The sequence below is a fragment of the Rhipicephalus microplus genome, chromosome 2, assembly GCF_043290135.1.
Source record: "Rhipicephalus microplus isolate Deutch F79 chromosome 2, USDA_Rmic, whole genome shotgun sequence".
NCBI classification, from domain to species: domain Eukaryota; kingdom Metazoa; phylum Arthropoda; class Arachnida; order Ixodida; family Ixodidae; genus Rhipicephalus; species Rhipicephalus microplus.
In genome coordinates this window covers 77,232,579-77,255,494 of record NC_134701.1, presented here as the reverse complement: position 1 = coordinate 77,255,494, position 22,916 = coordinate 77,232,579, and the positions used below count along the sequence as shown (strand labels likewise).

The 22,916-nt window shown below is 43.4% G+C and overlaps 1 protein-coding gene across 12 annotated transcripts in view; it reads right to left on the bottom strand.

The window, feature by feature from the left end:
- LOC119170841 (uncharacterized) overlaps positions 1–22,916 on the bottom strand; it is a 234,434-nt gene that overhangs the window by 98,111 nt on the left and 113,407 nt on the right. For 11 of the 12 annotated variants that reach the window (XR_012893706.1, XR_012893705.1, XM_037422111.2 and 8 more), the window contains 3 exons: positions 16,111–16,187; positions 15,454–15,555; positions 14,935–15,072 (listed from right to left, as the gene is read on the bottom strand). Coding sequence is in view for 10 of the 12 variants with exons in the window: in XM_037422111.2 (XP_037278008.2) it covers positions 14,935–15,072; positions 15,454–15,555; positions 16,111–16,187 (317 nt within the window). In the remaining 2 variants the exon portion in view is untranslated. The remainder of the gene's footprint in view (positions 1–14,934; positions 15,073–15,453; positions 15,556–16,110; positions 16,188–22,916) is intronic. The other variant, XM_037422112.2, reaches the window with a different exon arrangement.

Below are 22,916 nucleotides of genomic sequence, written 5' to 3'. Positions count from 1 at the left end.
TATCAGCCATTGGCCGATTTCCACGTGGCGCGCTCAGTCGTTACATAGATCACCGCGGTAGGCACGACCTGTCCACGCATGCGCGCGCAATCACACTGAAAAAGTCGTGCATTCAAGAACAAAAAAGAGTACTCAAACTCACGAGGTGCGGCTGAATTTTTTTTTTTTTGCCCCTCCTATCCCTTCTCGCCCTGTTTAGCTTTCAGCGCTTTCTTCAGGACGAGAGAAGAGATAATGCAATTGCAGCATGCGACAAATCTTTGTAACTCTACTCACGCTGGATGACTTGTTAAAATTTTCGTGGCATTTAATTCGTAATACAATAAGGCCTTCCAGTTAAATCATTCCATGGCTACTCTAAAAAGTCTTTCAGGGCCCCTTTTTATATAATTATATTTGCACACAAGCAATGACGATCTCGTACGTATAAAGTACCGCTTCTAGCTCACATTCCGGGAAGAATCGACTGCCCAAGCACGGACATGTGTTGTAAGTGTTAATCAACACTCCCATGCACAAAAATGTCTCATCATTAAAGATGACCACCACCAGAATCCAGTTTGTTCTCTCATCCTCTCTGCTCTCTTTTTGTGTCTTAAGATTCCACCTATCATTTTTCCTTCCATCTCTTGGATCATCGTCTTCAATTTAGGCTTAACACTTTTTGTAAGTCTGCAGATTTCTGCTTGATAGGTAAGTACTGGCAAGATGCAGCTGTTATGCATCTTCCTCTTCAGGACTAGTGGCAATCTGCTTGTTGTAGCTCCCCAATACTCGTCGAATGGGCTCCACTCTATTTTTATTCTTATAGCTACTTCAGTCTCGTGGTTCAGCTCGACGGTTACTACATGTCCTAAGTAGACGTACTATTTTGCAACTTCAAGTGCACTGCTACCTAATTCGAAGCGCTGTTCTCTTCCAAGGTTGTCGTACATTAGCTTACTTTTTACAGATTACTTAAAGACCTACCTTTCTGTTCTCCTTGTCTAATTCAGTAATCATGAATGGGAATTTCTCCCCTGAGTGAATCAGCAATGTGAGCTCATTGGCGAGCACAGGTTACTAAAGTACTATTCATTACCCTCTCTCTGACTCTTTCCAATCTAGGCTTCTGAAAACCTCGTGTAAGGGCGCAGTAATAGCATAGCAAGTTCCTATACCCCTGTTCTATAGTGTTCTCATTATTATTTTCTCACTTTCTCTACGAAGCAATATGGTTACATTTGGTTCGCCGTGGATTGCTTGCAGGGTGCCTATTTATGCTTTGTCAGCCCCCTCATTCTCCAGTGTCTGCATGACTGTTTGCCTCACTACTGAATCAAATGCCTTCTCGTAATCTTCAAAGGCTAGGCATGCAGGTTGCACGTACTATAGTGATTTTTCTATTACCTGATTTATAGTATGAATGTGGTCAATTGTTGAGTATCCTTTGCGGAGTCCTGCTGCATTATTTTTGTTGATGAAGTTTTAATGTATTAATTCTGTCAGCAATCACCTCTGTAAATATCGTCCATACGACGGAAAGCAAGCCGATCGGCCTGTAATTTTTTGAATCCTTGTCATCTCCTTTCTTACGTTTAAGATGATGTTAGCATTATTCCAAGATTCTGGTACTCTCCCCGTCAGGAGACACTTCGTAACCAAGGTGGCTAGTTTTCTATCACAATCTGTCCTCCGTCTTTCAGCAGATCTGTTCTTACGTGGTCCTCACCAGCAGCTTTTTGACTTTTTGCATTCCCTCTAAAGCTTTTCTGACTTCTTCTTTTGTTACTGGTGGGATGTCATCTGGATTACTGCTAGTTCTTAGAATTAGCTCATGGGTGTCCCGGCCACCATACAGATCTCTGTAGAACTCCCCCGCTACTTTAGCTATTGTATTCATATTGGTAGTTAGTTTCCGTTCCTTGTACCTACGTGCATACTGGTGTAATAATGACCTGTGAAGTGTGCCCTTTACGCCATCCGGAAAACTTTGAGTACCTCACTCTAAAGCACCTACAAACTTTGCGCATTGACAGCAACCAACGGTGCACATGATTAAAGCGCAAATTCTAGACTATTGAACGAACGCTTCTCTACCTAGTAAGGCCAAACTCTTTTCTCCCGTTATATATACAGGTTTTTTTTTCAAGCAATGTAGAATTCTCCTGAAAGACTATAATAGGCAGGCAGCTGTCTTCTTCGAAGCAAATTTCTAGGACAAAGTGGAAAGATTTTGCTACTAATTAGATCAACTACAAATAACTATATGTAAAAATAGGTGAAATCAGTTTGATACTAACATTTTAAGGTGGTTCTTCATATGGCGCTGTTTTACTAAGTTACAAGTTATGGCGAGCCCACTTTTCAAAAATTGAAAATAACAAACGTATTTTCAGACATTCATTATTGAATTTCCAGAGCGCTCTGCCGGAGAAACGGAACCAGCGCACCAAGTGCGCCGAAACACATCGAGGGCGTTAGTTTAGGTTTTTCGACATCACGGTCCGGAAACTCGGCGATGTATATCTGAAACCAAGTGTAATATTTACGATTTCGAAAAACTGGGATCGCCATAATTTTTAGCGTAGTACAACTTCGCATGTTAAACAACCACGCTAAACTGATAATAAAAAGTGATTTTAATTGTTTTAGGCATATGATAATTTCTAGTTGATCTAATTATTGGTAACAATTTTTCGCCTCGGCATAAAAATTCGGTGCTAAGACATCGACTTCCTACCCACAATAGTTGTAAAGGAAAAAATCTGCAATGCTAAAGAAAAACCTGTATGATAATAGCTTATTCCGTCTTTCCGGAAAGCCTTGCCTTACGTTAGTGTATGTCTGAAAGCATTGAAGATTATTTTTGGATTATCGAACAGGCTTCAGCGCACAAATGTTATCCGCTGACTTTATTATCAATGAAACGCAGCCCAGAGCGAAAATGCTTCAATGTTTCATACCACGTATTTAAACGCTGACAGATCAGCCACCGATCATTGTATGAACGACCAACATTCTATTTGCGACTATTGAAGTAGAGTATGTATTGCTATAGTTAGAGTTTTCATTGCCCGGCCACAAGTACCGCCAAATGCATCGTTTCGTCTCCACACACGCTGGCGGCTGTCTTCATCAAGGTCACTACTCCCTGACCTGTGGGGGTGTTCTGATTCGTTTAGGTTTCAGGCGCTAACGAGATTCCAGGAGAGAAGCCCGGAACATAATACCGAAACCCTAAGGCAGCAACAGGCTGGCCGCGGGATGTAAGGTTCCCAAGTACAGTGTCCACCCCACCTGACCATACCCAGCCACAGCGACGAAGGCCACACACAATGATGACGACAGGGTACCGCAGGGCAATTCCCATGCAGCCAGCCAATGAGCCACCAAAATTTTATGGATAACCAAGTGAATACTTCGAAACTTGCCTTGAGGTGTTCCAAAAAGTCTCTACATTAAATATTAAGAACTGCGAGGACAACTTGAGCCACGTCTACTTTTACAAGCAGCAAGTGTTTCCAGCATGTAAAAGATGCAGCAAGTACTTGCCTCGAGAGCCTGGAAATGACACTTTGAACGTGGTACCTTTCTCAGAGGGCTTCCTTGGGAATTGTTACGAGCGTCGTGAGCAAGAAAAAGGTGTCCACGCTTTTGAAAAACATGTGTGCAGCTGCCTAATAAAAGTGTTACCAAATTAGCGGTGGAGCTGATGCGGTTTTTAAATGGGAACCAACTCATGGTCGAGTTCAGTCCACTGTTACGCAGCGCGACAACCGTTACTGTGACTGCGCAACAGCTGGTGCAACCACTGCCAAAACGCGTTCACTTAACAGCGCGTTCCGGCATGTATAAGTGGCTAGGTGAGACGTTGTGGTATCTCCTCCTTACAACTTCTTAGTAATGGCTGGAAGAGTTCGGGTACAAAATTCTGCAGATGCGCGATGAACCGATGCCTTGCATCTTGGGCAGATCATGCTGGCACGTGCTAGTGCACTCAGACACACGTAAGTGACCATGTTAGAGGCTATAGCCTATGCCCTTACACTCCCTCCGCAATTACTTGATGACGTTGGGGAACATGATTCAGCAGACCCGCAATAAAACCACGTTCTCCCACGTGGCATGATCCTGCAAGACTTCGGGACGCGTAACAGCAACAGACACTACAGTGATTTCATGTTGTGCTCCCCTTACAAGAAAACTTTAACATCGGGCAAGATGCCTGCGATGAACGGAACTTTAGGTTCACCTATGCGCAGCGTCCCGTGCTACTAATAGTTTTCATTAGTGGGAAATGGTGTGTGTTTTAGATGCGAAGCGGCTCTTTTGGTAGACTATGTAACGCTGCCCATACTTTCTCCATGTCAACGCGTCGCACCACAATATCCTTGCCTACAGCTTTTGAAACGACGCAAGTACGTCAAGTCACAGCTGCGCCTTGATGTCATTATCTCCCTCACCTACAGCAGCTGCCGGCTCCTCTCAACACACCAAGGTGGTGTTGCTCCTCCACAAACTCACAACACACCTCTCACTCTTCTCCCTCGCTGCACGCTCTGCAACACCCGCAACGCTTGACTACGTCTAGTTGAAACACTTTTTCGGCTCGTTTATCTGCGATGAAATTTATGCGAAGCCTAACCTACCTCCCCTGTATTTGCGTTTCAAAAAAAATGGGCAGATCCATGTTAAGTAGGAATTGATGACATGCGAAGCACGAATGAGAAATGTTGATATATTCCTTTAAAATCAGCACAGCGTCACTAGGTGGAGGTAAATGATGCCGTACACGATTTTCGTGACATGACTATCATGTCACGAAAATACCATGATTATCATGATTGTGTCGTTTACCTTCGTTATCTATGCACGTCACGTGAATAGATAACGAAGCTAACAAATTTAGTATAAGTGGAGCTAACAAAACGGCTGCGAGCACGTTGTGAGCGTGGTATTTTTTGTGTTCTTACATGACACACGTGTCAGCATTATCAGGTTTGCACCAGTCATATAGCACCCATTGACGTCATGTAACATCAAACTTCCTATATGTGGAGCTAGCAAAACGGTGGCAAGCGCATCATGAAGGGCCCAATATACTCCAATGTAGCGTTGGCACGCCCGCAGGCTGGGAACAGCGACGCTACGTTAGCAAAACGCCAGCCTTCTACAGTCTGACGCCAGGCGCGACCAGCGTCCGTCAGCGCGGCCCGGCGGCAACCGGCGCAAAATGTGACATGCTGCATTTCGCGCCGATGCGTTACTCAGACAACATAGCATCTCACTCTTCTCGTGACGAAGGGACGCCGGACGCGCAGAAATGTGCATGCGTCAAAGCAACGCAGCGCACCGCACACCTGCGGGTATATGGCAGGACCGGCGCATGGCGTGGCAACGCAGGCGCGACGCGATAAAATTATAGTGCTTAACTAAGATATACTTTCTCCAGACACTGTAACGAAATTAACGCCGGTGAGCACGCGCAGCGCGTCACGTCGAAATGTATTGGCGCCTTCACTGTGGTATGTGATGATGTTCTCAAATGACATCTCATGATTATCATGTTTGCACCAGTCATATTCCTTCGTCATCCATTGGAGTCACGTAATACCAAATTCAACATATGTGATGCCAGCAAAACGGCTACGAGCGCATCTTGAGGGTGGCATGTAGTCATGTTGTTACAAAACATGCATGTAGGGATTATTATGGTTGTATCTGTCATTTACATTTGTTGTCTGTTCGTGTCGAATAATACCGCGTTTAATACATGTGGAGCTAGCGAAACTACCGCGAGCGCATCATAAGCGTAGCATGTAGTCATAGTGTTAAATAACACGCATTTGACGTTTATCAAGTTCGCACCAGTATCATACCTTCGTCACTCCTTCACGTGCCATACTACTAAATTCGGTATAAGTGAACTGCGAGACGGCCGCCAGTGCATCATGAGCGTTGCATTTGTCATGTCGTCACATGACTCGCATCTCATGATTATGATGTTGGCACCAGTCACATATCTTCGTCATCCATTCACGTACCGTAATACGAAATTTGGTACATGTGACGCAAGCGAAACGGCCACGAGTACATCAGGAGCGTGGCATGGAGTCATGTTGTTGCATGACACGCATGTCAAGATTTTCATGTTAGGGCCTGTCGCTTGTGTTTTCCATGCAATAGTGTCATACCATACCAGTTTTTCAACATTCTGTGTGAACGAAAACACTGCATGAGCTGCAGGACAATGAAATGTAAATTATGACATTCATGGCATACATATCGTGATTTTCATGTTATGACTAGTCAAATATGACACACATGCAGTCATGCTATGCCATACCAAGTTTGGTATTGATACCATTATCGAAATGCCCAGGAGAGCTAAAGTCGTAAACGGTTAGATAGATAGATAGATAGATAGATAGAAAGATAGATAGATAGATAGATAGATAGATAGATAGATAGATAGATAGATAGATAGATAGATAGATAGATAGATAGATAGATAGATAGATAGATAGATAGATAGACAGATAAATAGGTGGAATACGCTCAAAGTTGCCGAAGTTCACTAAAAAATGCTTCGCATTTGAAACGTTTACTCGCTCCAATTGCACCAATTCTCACACGTTGACGCCCGTTTCAGCCTGAACATTTGCGTCGCACTATTGCATGCTTCGCATTCTACCGTTGTTTCCTTTTAGGAGATGGTCCCATTTTTTTCTTCAAGTCAACGTTGACATCACCTATGACAAAAAATGTTTGTTTTCCCATGCCATGGTTAATGCAGCATTCACAGACCAAAACGGTCTCCAAATATCTGAGAGAGGCAACCTCAATCTAGAAGATGCTGGAGATGCTCGCCTGGCAATTTATACGCCGCACAAGACAGCAGGCTTTGCCAGCATTCACGCACCCGGTTAAGTCAAACTGCGATACATAGGGGCCTTTGCACGCAAGGAGTTTTATTTAATGTTCTCGTCCTCACAACTGCAAGTTTTCTCAATCGCTAATCTTGTACGAGAAGAAATGTAGGATTCTTTGGGCAGCCACAACTACAACAGACTGAGCCGCAAGCAATGAGTTACGCTAATGCAGCACGGAACAACTCTCTCACTCTACAACCTCATCAATAGACAGCGCAACTGCAGCACCACCGCCAAAACAACATGACGCCCGCCTGTCGACAAGCGTGACGCTCCTAGAAAGACCGATATTTAGCTTGCTCCTTACCATCGACTCCACTACCACTTCTGCATTTTTGAGCACACATACTGGCGCAGCCAGTTCTATCAGATGGGTCTTCGTGCTTTTGCTATCGACGCGCCGCGTACACAGAGTGGTAAGAGATCACGCGACATCACTGGCTACCTCACAGCAGCGTATTGGACGCCGCGAAGGTCTCCAAAGTTGCCGTCACTGAGCTGCTGCACTGAGCGACGGTCCCTATTTCCTTGCCCTGGAAAGTAAACGCAGCAATCATTGCGGCTTCATATTTTTCTGCGTCGATTTCCTCAGTTTGACAATTCACATCTGTTCATTACTTGCTAAATGTGCCAGGCTGATTGTTTTCCGTATAACTCATACCTCGAGTAGCTCTCGCAGCATTTGTTCAGTTTGGTTCCGTTCATACATGAAAATGCTATTTCTCTTTCATGGGCATTATTAGAGTGAAATCTGTTATGAGATCACAACTCGGATCAGGCACAGTTGTCCGCCAGCACCGCCAGTGTCCGTAACCCATCGCGCGAAATTAGAAAAAAAGATTGGTACCCAGCCACCTGAACCTGCTGGTTTCTTATAATGAAGCTTATTCCTCCTCGTCCTCCCAAAAACACAGTGGGGCTCTAACCTGGTTCCACTGGGTGCCAGCCCAAGATTCCACCGCTAAGCCAGGCTGGGGCTTCAGACTTGTTGGCAAACTTGCCTTAGGCAGGCATGATCTCGGGAAACCAATCACGTAATTCCGACTTTTAAAGCGTTTTAAAACATCGAAATAAAAACTAGTCGTCGCACAATGTGAATAGCGAAACGAGTGGGTCGTCTATTGCTCGAACATATTACAAAAGCTCGTTTTCTTGCCCTAATAACTGTGGCGCATACCCACTTCAGCTATAAATCTTCTTCGTCGTCATCCGCTGCATGAACAATTGGCGCGAAATTCCTTGCGACTTTTTAGCGGATACGACGCTTTTCAGAACAATGACAAAAAAATGCATAGCGAATGTCAGCCTACTACCCAAAAGTTTAATTATTAAAAACACAAAAAGACGAGCCCTAAGTACTCATTTTTGGTTTGTGCTCCGCTCCAGCTACCTTCCAAAGATGGACAATGTCTTCTCCAGGCTCACATGGTAATAATTCCTCGTATATATCGATGCTGTAGTAGTTTTTTTCTACCTTCAATGAGCATGTGCGCCGAAAGAGAAGAGTACTGGATGCCATCGGCGTGGCAGCATTGACTATCAAGCCATAAAAATGACATTTTGGGTTTCGCGACCTTTGGTTACTTGGGCACATTGTCAGTGTTGAAGGCGTTCACCCAGATTCGAGAAAAAATAGCTATCAAAAGCAAGGGTATCATTAGTGCGACTGGAAGAACAAAAAGTAGCTTTTACAGAGTTGTGACGCTGTTTGCTGTCTCCCCCTATACTTGCAAATTTTGTTGAGGACGTCGACACAGGCATCCACACCGACGCGAGTAGCGATGGGCTCGGCGCCATCCTTAAAATGGGCAAGAAAATGTTATCGCTTATGCGAGCCGCACGCTATCTAATGCCGAGTTCAATTACTCCGTGACGGAAAAAAAGAATGTCACACCATCATATGGGCGATCAGTAAGTTCCACCCATACCTGTACGGGAGACCGCTTCGAGCAATGAGCGATCATCATTCGTTGTGTTGGCTAGCGAATACCAAGGACCCTTCAGGAACACTAGCTAAAGGAAGCCTCTGTTTGCAGGAGCATGATATGACCGTCGTCTACAAGTTCGGCGACTAGAACGACAATGCAGATCGCCTATCACGTGCACCCTAGTATCTTCATCGTGTGATCAAGAAGTAGATTACCCATTTCTTGGAGCTCTGAACGTGTCCCAGACGGCTCGTCTTCAGCGAGTGGACCCGGAGTTGCTACTGCTTATCCGGTACTTGGAGAGATTAGCAGATTGAAGTACCATCAGTTTTTCGTGCGTGGATTTACCTCCTATGTCCTACAGGTGGACATCTTCTACAAGCGTATCTTTGAACACAGCGCCGAGACGTTCCTACTTCACGTACCATCACCACTGTGCATATGATGGGTTTCAGATGTTAAACCCCACTTATCAGCTAACTCCACTGCGAGCAGAAATCTTAGAAGCGTGTCATAATGACCCGACGGCTCCCCATTCGGGTATGAGTCGGACTTTGGCAGGAATCCATCAGAGATAATATTGGCCGAAATAATTGATCCAGTGCACCACTATGTTAAATCATGCTGAGATTGCCAAAGACGCAAAATACCAACATTTATACCAGCGGGTTTGTTTAAACCTATAGAGCCACCACAGGGGCCAATTATGCAGGTGAGAATGGATTTAGTTGGTCCATTTCCTGCATCATCATCGGGATACCACTGAATCGTTGTAGCAACAGACTACATGACCCGATATGCTGATACGTCATCCTTCGTGAAAGGAACAGCTAGTGAAATAGCCCAGTTTTCTGTCACTAAAATCGTACTACCACAAGGTGCCCCAAAAGTGGTCGTACCTGACAGAGGAGCATTGTTCACTGCGCGCATTTGATAAATTCTGTAATAGAACCCACGCACACCACTCACACGAGGACTACAGCCTATCATCCGCAAACAAACGGATTAACTGAAAGGCACAGTAGAACGCTCGCTGACATGATCACCATGTATTTGGACGTCAAAATCTTATATGTTACAATATTTTGCCTTATGCTACATGTGCATACAACACCGCAGTGCAAGAGACGACCCAGTTCACATCATTACAGCTTGTTTATGGTTGAACGTAACACCGACATTAGACGCGATGTTACCTGTCGATGATTTGAATGAAAATGAGCCGGACATCGGTGAATGCGTAGAAACGGCAGAAGAGGCACGACAGTTGGCAAGAAAACACATCGTTCACCAGCAGGGCATCGATGCAAATTGTTATAACCTGAGGCGAAGTGACGTAAAGTACAACCCTGGAGAGAAAGTGTAGGTGTTGACACTTGTACGTGTTCCTGACCAATCTGAAAAGTGGACGCGGCGCTACTTCGGCCCCTACAATGTACTTCGCCGGCTTAGCCGGCTAGGGGAGTATAGGGGACTAATGCCACAAGTTGTCGGGCACCTTCTGTACTCACAGGCCGGTTCCTGTTTTTGTGTAGTCCGCCACACAGCAGGCAAGCAAAGCGCGCACTGATATGCTCAACTGAGTGTGTCATCATACCACGTCCTGAAGAAGCCTGGCGGCATAAAAAGGGTAATTGTATATACATGCACACACGCATTATATATATATATATATATATATATAAATATATATATATATATATATATATATATATATATATATATATATATATATATATATATATATATATATATATATATATATATATATATATATATATACACCCATACCATGGTGTATCCCTTCGCCGTAGAAACCGGTGTAACAAAAAAGCGAAGCCTTTCATTTTCTGCTTACTGCTATAAGAGAGTTAGTGGATTGGTATTTTACAGCATTAACACCATTTGACGTGACGGAATACTCGTTGAAGCTCAGTGATACATCTCTATCCCGACTGGCCTTCATCTTTATAGATTAAACAAGGCCATTTGTTCAGAAACGCTTGTCGTAGTTGTAGTAGGTAAAGGGGAGAGCTGAACGGGAGGAAGTGATGTCACAGCCCGAAAAGTGTAACTCATTAAACGCCGAATAGAGGCTTAGGCCACCTACTAAAGGCATGTTGTAGTAACTCACACCATCGGGTGACCTGAGGGAAACGGAACGCGCGTCCTGCCTTCTCTGTAGGCTCACCGAAATTTTCAATGGGGCGAGTAGGTATGAAACTTGGTTACCAGTGGGCGTCGCAGAACTATTTTTGGTACGTATGGTGGCTCTGAATGACGTAAGGTAGCCACCTACGGTTGTGGTAAGGCTTTGACAAGAATGCCTTGCTCTTTATTGAAAACGTGCCGGTTATGACGGACGCTTAAAATCGACGTATTGAAAAAACGATTCGTGGATGTCACAGTCAACATGTGCTACTGCTTTTTATCACGAACGCTGCGAATGGAGAGTGTTAGATATAAAATGCGTGTTTTAAAACATACAAATCGTGTGAACTTGGTGCAGTGAATAGTGTGTTTAGCACGTGTTGTGCACCGTGAGGTGGCGGATACGACTACCCTTGATCGAACTTTTATCTGTTCCTTTTTGTTCATGCGTATTTTGATGAGCTTTTGCTGACAGAAATATGTCAACAAGTCTTGGTGAACCCTAGCATAGGAACACTTTCGTGTGAAAAAAGCAGCGACTTACCAACACAATGCCATGTGCGCAATGCCTGAGCTTCAGTGCTTCCGCCCTAATGAAAAAGCTAGTGGAACTTTGTCCGCGTCATGCCTGATAACTTGACCTGTATATCATGTGTCATCATGTTTGCTGTCACTGCTGCATTGTAGAGGTGGCTACGGACCTTTTGTCAAGTTGCTTGTGTCTCAATCATCTTTTTTCTGGCAGTACCCTCCATCGATGATGGTATTATTATTATATTATAATTATTATTATTATTACTATTATTTATTACTATTATTTTATCGCTGGGTACTACTATACCACTGGTACGCTTCAAGTGCCAGGCCAAACGATGACACGCTGCAACGTGGGATCACCATCTCCATGTTCAAAAAAATTTTTTAGGGGGGGGGGCAGGCATAAATTGATGACGAAGCAAGCAACTGTAACGGCACAGCACTTATAAGCTCTCTCCTAACCAATGTCTTTTTGCCTTTTTTATATGCAGTAAAAAACTTTTGCTTTAAACATGAATTTTCATCAACTTGCTGCCTTGTTCTACCCGCTATGAGCAGAAATGTGGCAGTAGAAGTGTCTTGAAATTGCGTGCATGCTGAAATCCCCTTTAGGGCACAAAAACGAGCGCTGCTACAAGAGATGTACCTTCAAGAAAAAAAAACACGACTGCTCTTTATTTCTTGGGATCGGTGCAGCAAGAAATCAAAAACTGCCTTCACTGGGGAGGTTGAGCGTTTAGTGTGCATGGGTTCGACACAATCACAAATGAATGATTACCAGAGGAACAAATCGTAGTGTCACGCGAAGAACGTCAAGCAGCTCAAAGCTTGTATCGCGCACTTCAAGCACAAAGCGAGCGTTAAATGAACGTACGCAGGACGAGCGCAGATTAACAACTGTCCCAGCTTGGCACTTGAACAGCGCTGTTCAAACAGAAAGAAAGGCACACAAAACGCACGCACAAGTATACACCGAACTTGCGCGAATCGCCATGATTCTTACTTCTTGTGTGCGCAGCGTGCTCCTTTTGTAAACGTGGGCGAGGCAGCGAGCCAATGAACCTTCGTGCTTCCTTTATCCACTGTATTATTAACCCGTAGTAGAAGCACAAGAAATACAAAGCTGCCAAGTCATGAAATAAGCGCGCTAATGAGCGTGGCCCTGTAGAGGCACGTGCACATCCAATGCATGGGGCATTGTGCAGGGCGAAGACCTTTGGATCGCAACCTTCTCGCTATCTCGCAATTGATGGCGAAAATGCGCTGACATTGTGCAACTTTGAAGACTGCCGAGAACATTCGATGTAAAGAAATCGCTCACCGGTCAGAAGCTGGACAAAGTATACGCTCCATGGTGCAATCGTATCGAGCAAAGTGGTGCCGCGGGAGAGGGAGCAGGTTCAACACTCAGTTATATAACTTTCGCTGCTGTTTTGTTATACTCTATCAGTACAAAATTCCCAATGACTCATACATGACTTAAATGCGTCAGCAAAGCACAGGAAAACCCCGTCATAAAAGGCTTTATATGTAAAAATTGAGCTGAATGGCGACAAATCTGCCACTTCGACATGCCACTCATTCTGAGGCCGTCACGTTACATCTACATCACACTTAGAAAGCGAGATTACAGCCTTTGTTCCTCTATATTTTAAATTAGTCCTTGGACCTTAATTTTATTTTTACTTTAAAATGCTTGTGTTTTAGCATCTTTGTGCTTGCGATAACGTGAAAAAGATCATTTGTTTGTTTGATACGAGCTCTGTGACCTGTTATGCAACAAAAACAGATTTGCTTATACCTTAGGAATGCTGCGGCTGTCTCACCGACTTTATAACAAATAGTAATACATATATCATGTACGTGAACTACTAATGGACTGAATTTTTTGTCGTCACCCATTTAAAATTATCTGTCCTCCTTCCACGCGTTCCTGATACTGCAGCTGCCCTAGTATTTCCTAGATCAATGAAACATTAGGCTGGGGCATGTACTTCAAGCAATATGACTGCTGTGAACATCATGCATATTCATTCATGAGGAAGCTACCAACTGTTGAAATGCAGTTATGATCATAACTGTCCTGAACAACACCGTATTTGCATTTCATCTAAAATTATTCTAAGCAAATACAGATACTGATATTGTGTGTTACAGCGGCAAACTGCCAGCGTTGACGTGAATCATTCGGTGGTGCAATACCATGTGGAAGAACTGATTACTAGAATAGGTTTTTCTTGATTGTCAGAGAAATACAAGTGTCAAACTGCGGTGCGAATGGCAAGTTGTTTTGGTGCGACTACCTGAACTACGCTCGTTACACTCGATGCCACATTTCAAAGAAAGCGTACGTCAGTGCACTCGACAGTTGATTGACTCGTGTATCCTAACATCAGTCATGTAACTCAAGTAAGGGAGAATATGTGTACGACATAAAATAAAATCATCTTTTAAAAATATTCGATAAGTTCAATGTACTACAACTCGATATTGAATGTCGAGTTTTGAAGAGTATCTTGCCAGCGTGCCCAGTTTCATTCAATGTGCCACCAGAAATTCCAATTTGTAAGTAGCAACTTTGGTACTCAGACATTGGGGCTAAACTGTACAATATTTTCAAAATCGTTCAGCGCACTGAGCATCAGTGTCTTCCACGTTGTACAGTATCTTCCACAACCTCCTAGCACGCTGTAATGCACTAGTAACCCGGTTACGGCGTTTTCAGTGACACCCAGAGCACTGACACACACTCAGATGCACTCAAAACGCTATTTTTTTTCTTTGTTACCCGTGTAAAAGTATTCAGACAGATTTCTTAACGTCACCAGCCATATGCATCATCAACAAAGTCAACACAATTCTTTATTGCATAAAGAGCACTTTGATTATCTGCCGCAGAAGTAAAATAAAAATAAAAAATAAGTACTACTGATAATAATGGCGTAGCGACAGCTGGATTACTTCACAAAAAAATGTTATTTTTGGCGCAGTCAATACCTGCAGAGGGCGTTAGTTGGCCTCGCCACCAACGCGAAAATCCGCTTTGAATTCGCATGAGACATTATGTCATTGCCGTGAATTTTTAAATGTACATTTAAAGTATTTTAGAGTATTTTAAATGAATATGCAGCTTCAACAAAAAATAGGAAACAATGCTATCAAGAAAAATGACGCACAGGTGTCACGTCTCAGGGTGTTGGCTCATTTGGAGGGTTAGTGTATTTCCATTAAACACCAAATGTACGGTTGCTTTGAATTGTTTGTAAGCAATATTATTTGAACAAAAGAAGAATGATATTTGTTCAGACTACGCTGCTACGTTTAATGCGCCAGTCTAAAGAGATAATCATCGAACGATTTTCTAAACAATTTCGATTCAGTGTGTCCGTCAATGACGTATTTACCTCTGAAGTCCACTTCACTGGTACGGCATGATCCACTTTCTCCCAAAAAATCTGTCATATCACTGCGGCAGCCACGCTTCGCACTTTCATGGCATTTTTTTGTCTCGGGATCAAAACCGAGCGACAAGCACGTCATATCTTCAAAAAAAAGAGGTGATAGTTAGTAATACTTTTTTTAAGAGGAAGCATAAAGTGCCTAGTCAAGTTTTTCAAGTTTTTACTCAAGCACCGAAGATAACACGGGAAGTTTCGATCATTGGCATATAAAAAACAATGTGTTCTGACGATGATCAGGGTACTGAAGTCCGATGTCCTCGTGTGAACTTATTGTACAGCGAATGTTGCATCTACATTTATCTCTCTTTGGCTGAACGTGATTTCACTCACTAAGGTTTTAATAAGGTGACATATCATTTTGCTTACTCACCGTTATTCGCACGTTATAGAATGCAGTCGCATCGAATAATAAAAATGCTGGCCACCGCACCTTCATGGCATTTTAATTTTGGCAGAACTCACGTGAACTCCAGGATCCGTAAGCTAGAAGTAAGCAGTCATCTTGCACGTCCAGAACAAAAAATTTTTCTTGTATATCCAGCGAACTTGACCCTGCTGGAATATCTGAACGAAGAATTGAGAGAAACAAAAATAATATTTCACCGTATTGTGTGCCTTCTTCTTTACTCAAAGTGTTTTGTTTTGTAAATTTGTTTATCATAAAGTGCAATAAAATACCAATACTATTCCTTTTGAAGCATACTGTTTCTTATAATAAAGTATTTCGGTTCATTTCGTCATTTGATGCTGTAATTTTTTTTTCATTTTTGCTCTTCGCGGTAGCAATTATTTCACCAGTCAATAAGCACATGCGCATAAGTGTTATGAGATAACGCGAATTGTTACTCTGGAGAGCGATAGCTCTAACTCGAGAATAGCACGTCAACATTTTTAGTGTTTCCTCTATATCTGAAGCAGCTCCCTGTATGAACATTATCCCTACAACTGCACTTCCTCGCAGGTTCATCAATGTAGGGGCCGTTACATGTAGCTCAATCAATCACTTGACGTTATGTTCCAGTAAAGACTTATTTAAAACAATATTGTCGTTACTATTTGTATATTGTGCAGTATTTTTAACCGAAACATTATTTGTGACATATAAGAATAAATATTTACCAGTTTCATCAAGCTTGATATTAATAACCACTTTTCCGTGCTCGGGGCCACCCAGGAAAAATTCTGCTAGTGCATGTCTTTAGAAAACAATAATGGAAAAAAGGTAAAGAATAATTTATTTTTAAACTTTGCAAAGAAAACTTCTAAATGGTACTTTTAACAAGAAATACGATGATAATCTCAAAGAGAACGCTAAAAAGCACAATTGAGAGCATAAAGCGTATGCATTACATGACGAATGCAGGTGGCTATAACAAATGCAACGTATCTACAACTTAGAAGTTTACACAAATAAAAACAAGTGATTAAGAGGACTGACATCTCGGTTGCCTTAAAATTGCATGCCTTGTAATGATTCTCTATTACTTAAAACCAAAAGTCCAGAAAGTCTCCAAGTTACAATGCTCCAAACAATTACTTTCCATAAATGCGCGTAGAAGGAAGAAGCCTGTTATTCTGAAAACCAAACAGCACAGCGAAGTGTACCCTGATTTGGCGCCTGCTATCTAAGCTCGATGCTTCTGATTTCCTCATAATACTACGACAGCACGTGTTGCGTGTTGCGATTTGCACAACAGATGTGTAGATTTGATTTGACAAATACTTATAAGAATACTCGTAGAACTAAAGTCGAGGAATGACAAAACTGTTAGTAATTGCATCTCAGTACTAGTGAAGCAAGTAGCAGGCTGAGATATTTGAAAAAGCGCGAGCGCTATGGTGAATCCGACAATGCTGCCTTTTGAAGTGATTCTACGTGACCAGACGTTGCATGATTGTTTGCAGTCTGCGGGACTAGCTCGTGCAGCTATATCTGTTCGAACAACAGGACTTGACGTAAACGAAGGAATTCAACCTTGTTGAGAGAGGTGAAAACGCTGTGTATGGTCTGAAAAAACCATAACAGCTACATTAAAAAGCAGCTTTTGCCCCCAAATGGTACAATGGTATCGGCAATGGAACGCTCAATATTCAAAAGGCATGCTTGAAAATTGACAAGGAACAAGAACATGAAAGAACATTTGCAACAATCATCCCCGAAGACAAAGAACTTCAACCACACCTCCAGGCCCAGTCACGTCTTAACAGTACTCTCAAAATATGGCATTGTGCTGGCGCAACAATTCCATCAAACCATCTAGAACGCGCACATCGCAAGACCATAAAGACTGAAGTCAACCCGAGTGCACCCCACACAATCATCATTGTGGCCAAGTTCAAAGCATGCCACGTGCGCAGTTGACCCAGCAAAGCTTCAGATGGACTGCGTTTGCGTACGCACATAGTTGAAAGTGCCGTGGCAATTTGCGTGCGAGTAGTGGCAACATTACACATCAGATTTCTCCGCGTGCGATGGCGGACGTAATACAATGGCGCAGACCTTTCGCATTGGTGCTGGTAGTCATCAAAGCGTGAGGTTCTAGGCTGCTCGGACTAAACTCGTTTCCTCGTATGGATATAAAACTCAGGGTCATTCATGGTGCATTTATTACATGATCGGCTGCGGCAGCTGCATTTCCGATTGAGGCGGAACTGCTATAGGCAGATGTGCTCAGATTTGGGTGCACGTCAAAAAACTCAGGTGGCAGAAATTTCTGGAGTCCTCTACTACGGCGTCCCTCCTAATCATATGGTGGTTTTGGGACGTTAAATTCCACTTATCATGCATTACGTGACAAACTTTTTGAAGCTTATAAGAAAGTAGCAGTGTCTGGTCGATGAGGTCGTGTCAGAAGATTTGGTTCTGTGGCACAAATTGAAGTTGTGGTAGGAGCGAAACCAAGGTTTCTAAAAAGACAGCTGGTTTCTTTCGTGCTGCTGTATGCCTTGGAAGGTAAACTGCACTGAAAGCAACGCCAAGACATGTGCTAGTGAGCTAGTGATACTATAGGATGGCGCAAAGCATCTCGTATTTGCTCAAAAAAAGGTCACGTGGTAATTATGTCGCGACTACTATTGTACAGCAAAGCAGGTATTGTAGGAGGCAGGCCACTTCATTCCCACAAATGTATATGTCCTAACCCACTTAACGAAAGGCGATCTCTTCAGCACGCGGGATTTTTCAGATCGTTACTGGAACTTCTTGTATATATCTGAGAATGCAGAGATATTCACAGAAAACGCCTCGGAAGAGCTTCACGAGGTCACACGATTGCCTTTAGGCACCTCTGCAGCACGAGCCATATTTCAACGAATTGTGGAGGATATGTCACCTGGCTTGACGTGTGTTTGTGTGTATCTTACTGCGTGGAGGCCAGGGAACAAGTTGTCATGAAATATGCACAGAGGATTGAAGTGCTAGGGAGGCTACAGAACTGCAACCTTCACCTCGACAAAAAAAAAACAGAAAAACAAGTGCTAATTTGCAGCGGGATAAGTATCTTTTCTGAAACGCCAAATTAACAAGAAAGGTATCTACACGAACAAGAAAAAAGAGCTATCGCAGCACAAAACTGCAAGCGCGTTCATAAGCCATTTTTTGGAGAGCCAACTTTCTAAAAAAGACTACGTAATAAACATGGCAAATGTCGGCAGGTGTGACTACCAGATTCTTCAAAAGGAGGCCACGTATAAATGGGAAACCAAGCATAAGGACGCATTTGAAAGCTTAAAAGATTGTGTCGCTGTTATACCGTACTCGCACAGCGTTGTTGAGACCTCGGTTCACTGCTCCAGATACAGCGCCTCGGACACAACATTGCAGCGCATGACAGAAGCTCTACAAGGCAGTTCAGGATACCCCGAGGGAAAAAGTCACTGGTGTAAAGTTCACTTCTTACCAACAAAAAGCCAAGGCACTAGCATTTCATTAGGAATGCCTCATAATATCTCATGGGTGAGCATGCCGAGTTAAGTACAATGCCACGTTCTGAAATTTTTACATGCTAGCTACCGAAGCCTGGCACTTATAAAAACGTGCGCAGCGAACTATGTATAGTAGCCGTAATCGGCAAGGTGGACGAGGGAATGATGCAAAAGTGTAGTGGATTGCTTTCAAAGCAGTAGAGCAGAAAAGAACTTATTCCTACCTGGGACCGTTCCCAGGCATGATGGCCAATTTTACCCGTTTACTTCTTGGATCGAATTGTCGGGTGCACCTACTTGGTTGTTGTGGACTAATTCAAAAAGGCTGAAAGTTCACGGAAGCCAAATACGCTGTTGTCATCGTCATGCGCTAAGATCACATTGCTTCACTTCGCTCAGATTCAGGAGACATTAAAAAAATCATTTCGTTTCGCAGTAGAGGAGGCTGTGCTTATTCGTTAGTTTATAAAGAATGTCAGGTTGCATTGAAGGTCAAATACTGCACCGCATTGGACCACAGTTACGGCATGTACAAAGAAACTATGGTAAGGTTCACTATTGCATCAATCGCATTGAGAAAATATGCCAAACCACACAACCGACGCGATTGCGTTGACTGCCTAAGAAGAGAACAGCAACGAAGTGTGCGAGATAATAAACTGTAGCTGTGTCACGAGCGCAAGTCCTGCAGTGTGTCAAACACTGTCTAGTTGTGACTCCGACGCCTGAGCTACGCCTGTTAGCTTGTTCGGGTTTTCTTGAGTGAATGAAATCACTTGCAGCCACAGGCCTTTGTGCAAACGTGGTTACAATATAATTACTAAAGGTGCCTTCTAAACTTATGTTAATTCTTACCAGGTATAATTCACTGAAATGTTAGCGACTAACTGAGAAGATTGACAAACGAAAGATTGGCTAAGATCTCGATGATTGTAGTTATTAACGACGCTGTTTTTAATGCCCCGTCGTTCGGATGTGATGGTAATGCACAAATTTTACATGTGGTGTAAAGTGACTAGTGGTCCCTGCCTATAAAACACGCGATTTCGCTATGATGAGGCAGCCCACAGCTGAGAAATAGACAGCCTCATGAATGAGGTTAATTGAGGCAGTATAGGAGGTCACATTGGCGCGAATATGAAGCAGCTAATAAATCCAAGCAACCTTGCACGTTGCCTGCGACAAGTCTGTCAAGTTTCTATTCTAAACGACGTAAAAAAAGCTCACAAGTGCAATAGGGCCGAGTGCGGGAGCTCAGAGGCAACGCAGTGCTTGCAGGCATGTTGGTGCATAACATGAATATTATACTTCTTTGAGTGAAGTGGTCAAAGAACAATGCATACTCACAAATCCTTCAGCTGCTGTGAACAAACACGCAGCATAGCTGTCAGTGACCTTTTCTCATCGCTTCGCCAAAACTGTACCAGTTAGGCATAGTTAGTGGCTGCTCCAGTTTTGGCAATAAGTTATTTCACAGAGAAGGACTAATTACCATGCACTTTCAGAAGAGTGCCACGTGTGTACGCGACGTGCAATTTCTATATTATATTTGTTTGAACTATATTGTCACGAGGTTGACGGGATCCTGTATTTTCGGGAATATAGTGAAATATAAGAACGCGACAAAGGTAAAAGGCTCAAGTTTTTCGCCCTTTTCTGTGGTCCGCATTCCCCTTTCATTTCACTCTTTATTTACCGTAGGCTACATGAAGTGTGACACTGAGGGCATCAGCTTGATTCCCAACTGGTGCGCCATGGCCAAAGTAACAAAGTATTGGAGACCATGTTTCTAATTGTCGCAGAGAAGATGCGTCGCTTTTACATCGAAAGCTGTTATCAAATCATAACGAAAGTGCTGTAGTTGCCAGTAACTGCCGCCAGTGTCCGTAATCATCGTCACAGTAAAAAATTAAAAAAACTGAAAAACAACATGCGGGTTGAAACGGCGTTCGAACCTGGGAAACCTACATGGCTGCATAGTGTTGCACCCCTGAGCCATACCGGTACTAAAACTCCTGCGCAACAAAAACTCCTATACAAGCGCCTTGTTTGGAAGGTACCTCGTCACTTGACTTAGAGGGCCAGTAAACTACCCCGATGTCCAAAAAGTATTACAAAAAGAAATATGCACACTTTTGCTATATGAACATGCTGCCGCTAGAATTTCGCGAATACATGCTGTAATGGGGAAGTTAGAAGGATTAGAACACCTTTTTTTACTGGTTTCAAATTTTTGCGTGGTCACGCCAACCTTATGCTTTACAGGGAGGGGAAGGCGTAGCCCGTTGTCGTGACTCTGCCCACTTTTGCATTGTAACACGACTTCAGTGATATGTTATTGCCACGCATCGAACGACTGAGCAGGGCATGTCTGAAATGAGCACCTGTCGCAGCGGCGCACAAAGAAAAAGTGATTAGAGGAGTACCCTTCCCGTACCGTTAAACTAGTAAAACGACTTCTTCGCAGGAGCTTTAGTTCTGGCTATACCCCTTTTTTTGATGCTATAAGTTCTACAAGAAAAAAAAATATAGGAAAGGTAGGGAAGTTACCTAGAGCACAAAACGTCACTGGGCAGCACAGCTATAAAAAAATGTGCACTGGGCGGCCAAAATCGTTTAATAGCAGAGGCGTCGTTTTGAAGTGGAAATGACTAAACAATGAGCTGAGTGGTATGTAAAGTTACCGTCAGGCATGCTTGCACCACTGCGCGTATGAGGCGGATAGGCCAGGCGAGATATATAGGCGTGGGATTGGTTTCTTAAAATAGAGGGTCTGCGCGAAGTGCAGCGCTGCATTATTCGCAAAATGTTATCACCTCAAACTTCTCTACCATTTCGGGAGCTTGCTAGGAGACTAAAATGAACTCGGAGCTTGTTTGGTGGCGCTTTATTAAACCGTGGTTGAAGAGTAAAATAACCATCGCGCGACACAGACTGTGAATTATAATAATAATAATACTTTTGGGGGTTTAATCTATTAAAACCACCATATAACTGCGAGAGACGCCGAATTGAAAAGTTCCGAGCATTTCGACCATCTGGTGCTCTTTGACATGCACCCAAAATTAAGCAAACGGGCATTTAGCATTTTCGCCTCCACAGAAAATGCGGAGGCCGCAGTCAAGATTTTGATTCCGCGACCTCCGGGTCAGCGGCTAAGTGCCTTAGCCACCAGACACCCACGGTGGGTTAAGACTGCGATATGTGTATACAGGCTTCACACCACATGAATTGCGTAAGGAGTAGGTTGTTGAATCTTTCCAATCCATTATATAGGGATCAGCCATAATTCTTTCTCCTCATCAGCCACTTAACCAATCAATGGAGTGGAGGGTAATTGCAAGCACACTTGTTTTCATACCCGAAGACAACTTGCAGCAGGTTTTAGGATTGATGTTCTTCCAGCATTCGCTGTGATAGTGCGGCGCTTCCCCAACTTGCCTCGCGCCCTTTTAGGGGCGAAGCTTCTTATAACGGCACCCGTTCGTCCCTCGTAGACGTTGTAGTAGTGTGTAACAAGTATAACATTTTTTTAACCTCCAAGGTGGTGCTCTTCAGGGCGTTGTTGAACAATAAAAGTTAGCGCTCAATGTACATGCCAATGAATGATAAGGGGGAATGAGAGATAGGAGAATTCTGCTTTTAGTTAACGCGCACGCTGCGAATTTTTGATTGTTCAACAACGCATAGAAGACAAGAAAGGGTTGTTAGGTTATACTCGCTGGGCGTAACCTCCTAGATTTTAGGATGGTTTAGCGAGCGTTGGGCCGTAGTGCCATGAAAACAGTGAACTTGTAAATACCATGAACTCGAGGTGGTTAAAGGTGGGAAGTAGGCACGAAGCGCAAGCCGTAAGAAAGTGTGCGTGTGCCTCCTTTCGTTCAGTCCTTGGAATGTCCGCTGGATGGCGGTGCTTCTATATGAGGAATATGCGATGAAAAAATGCGAGATGGTGGTACTTGGAGTGTTGAATAGGTGGACGAACGGACACACAGACAGAT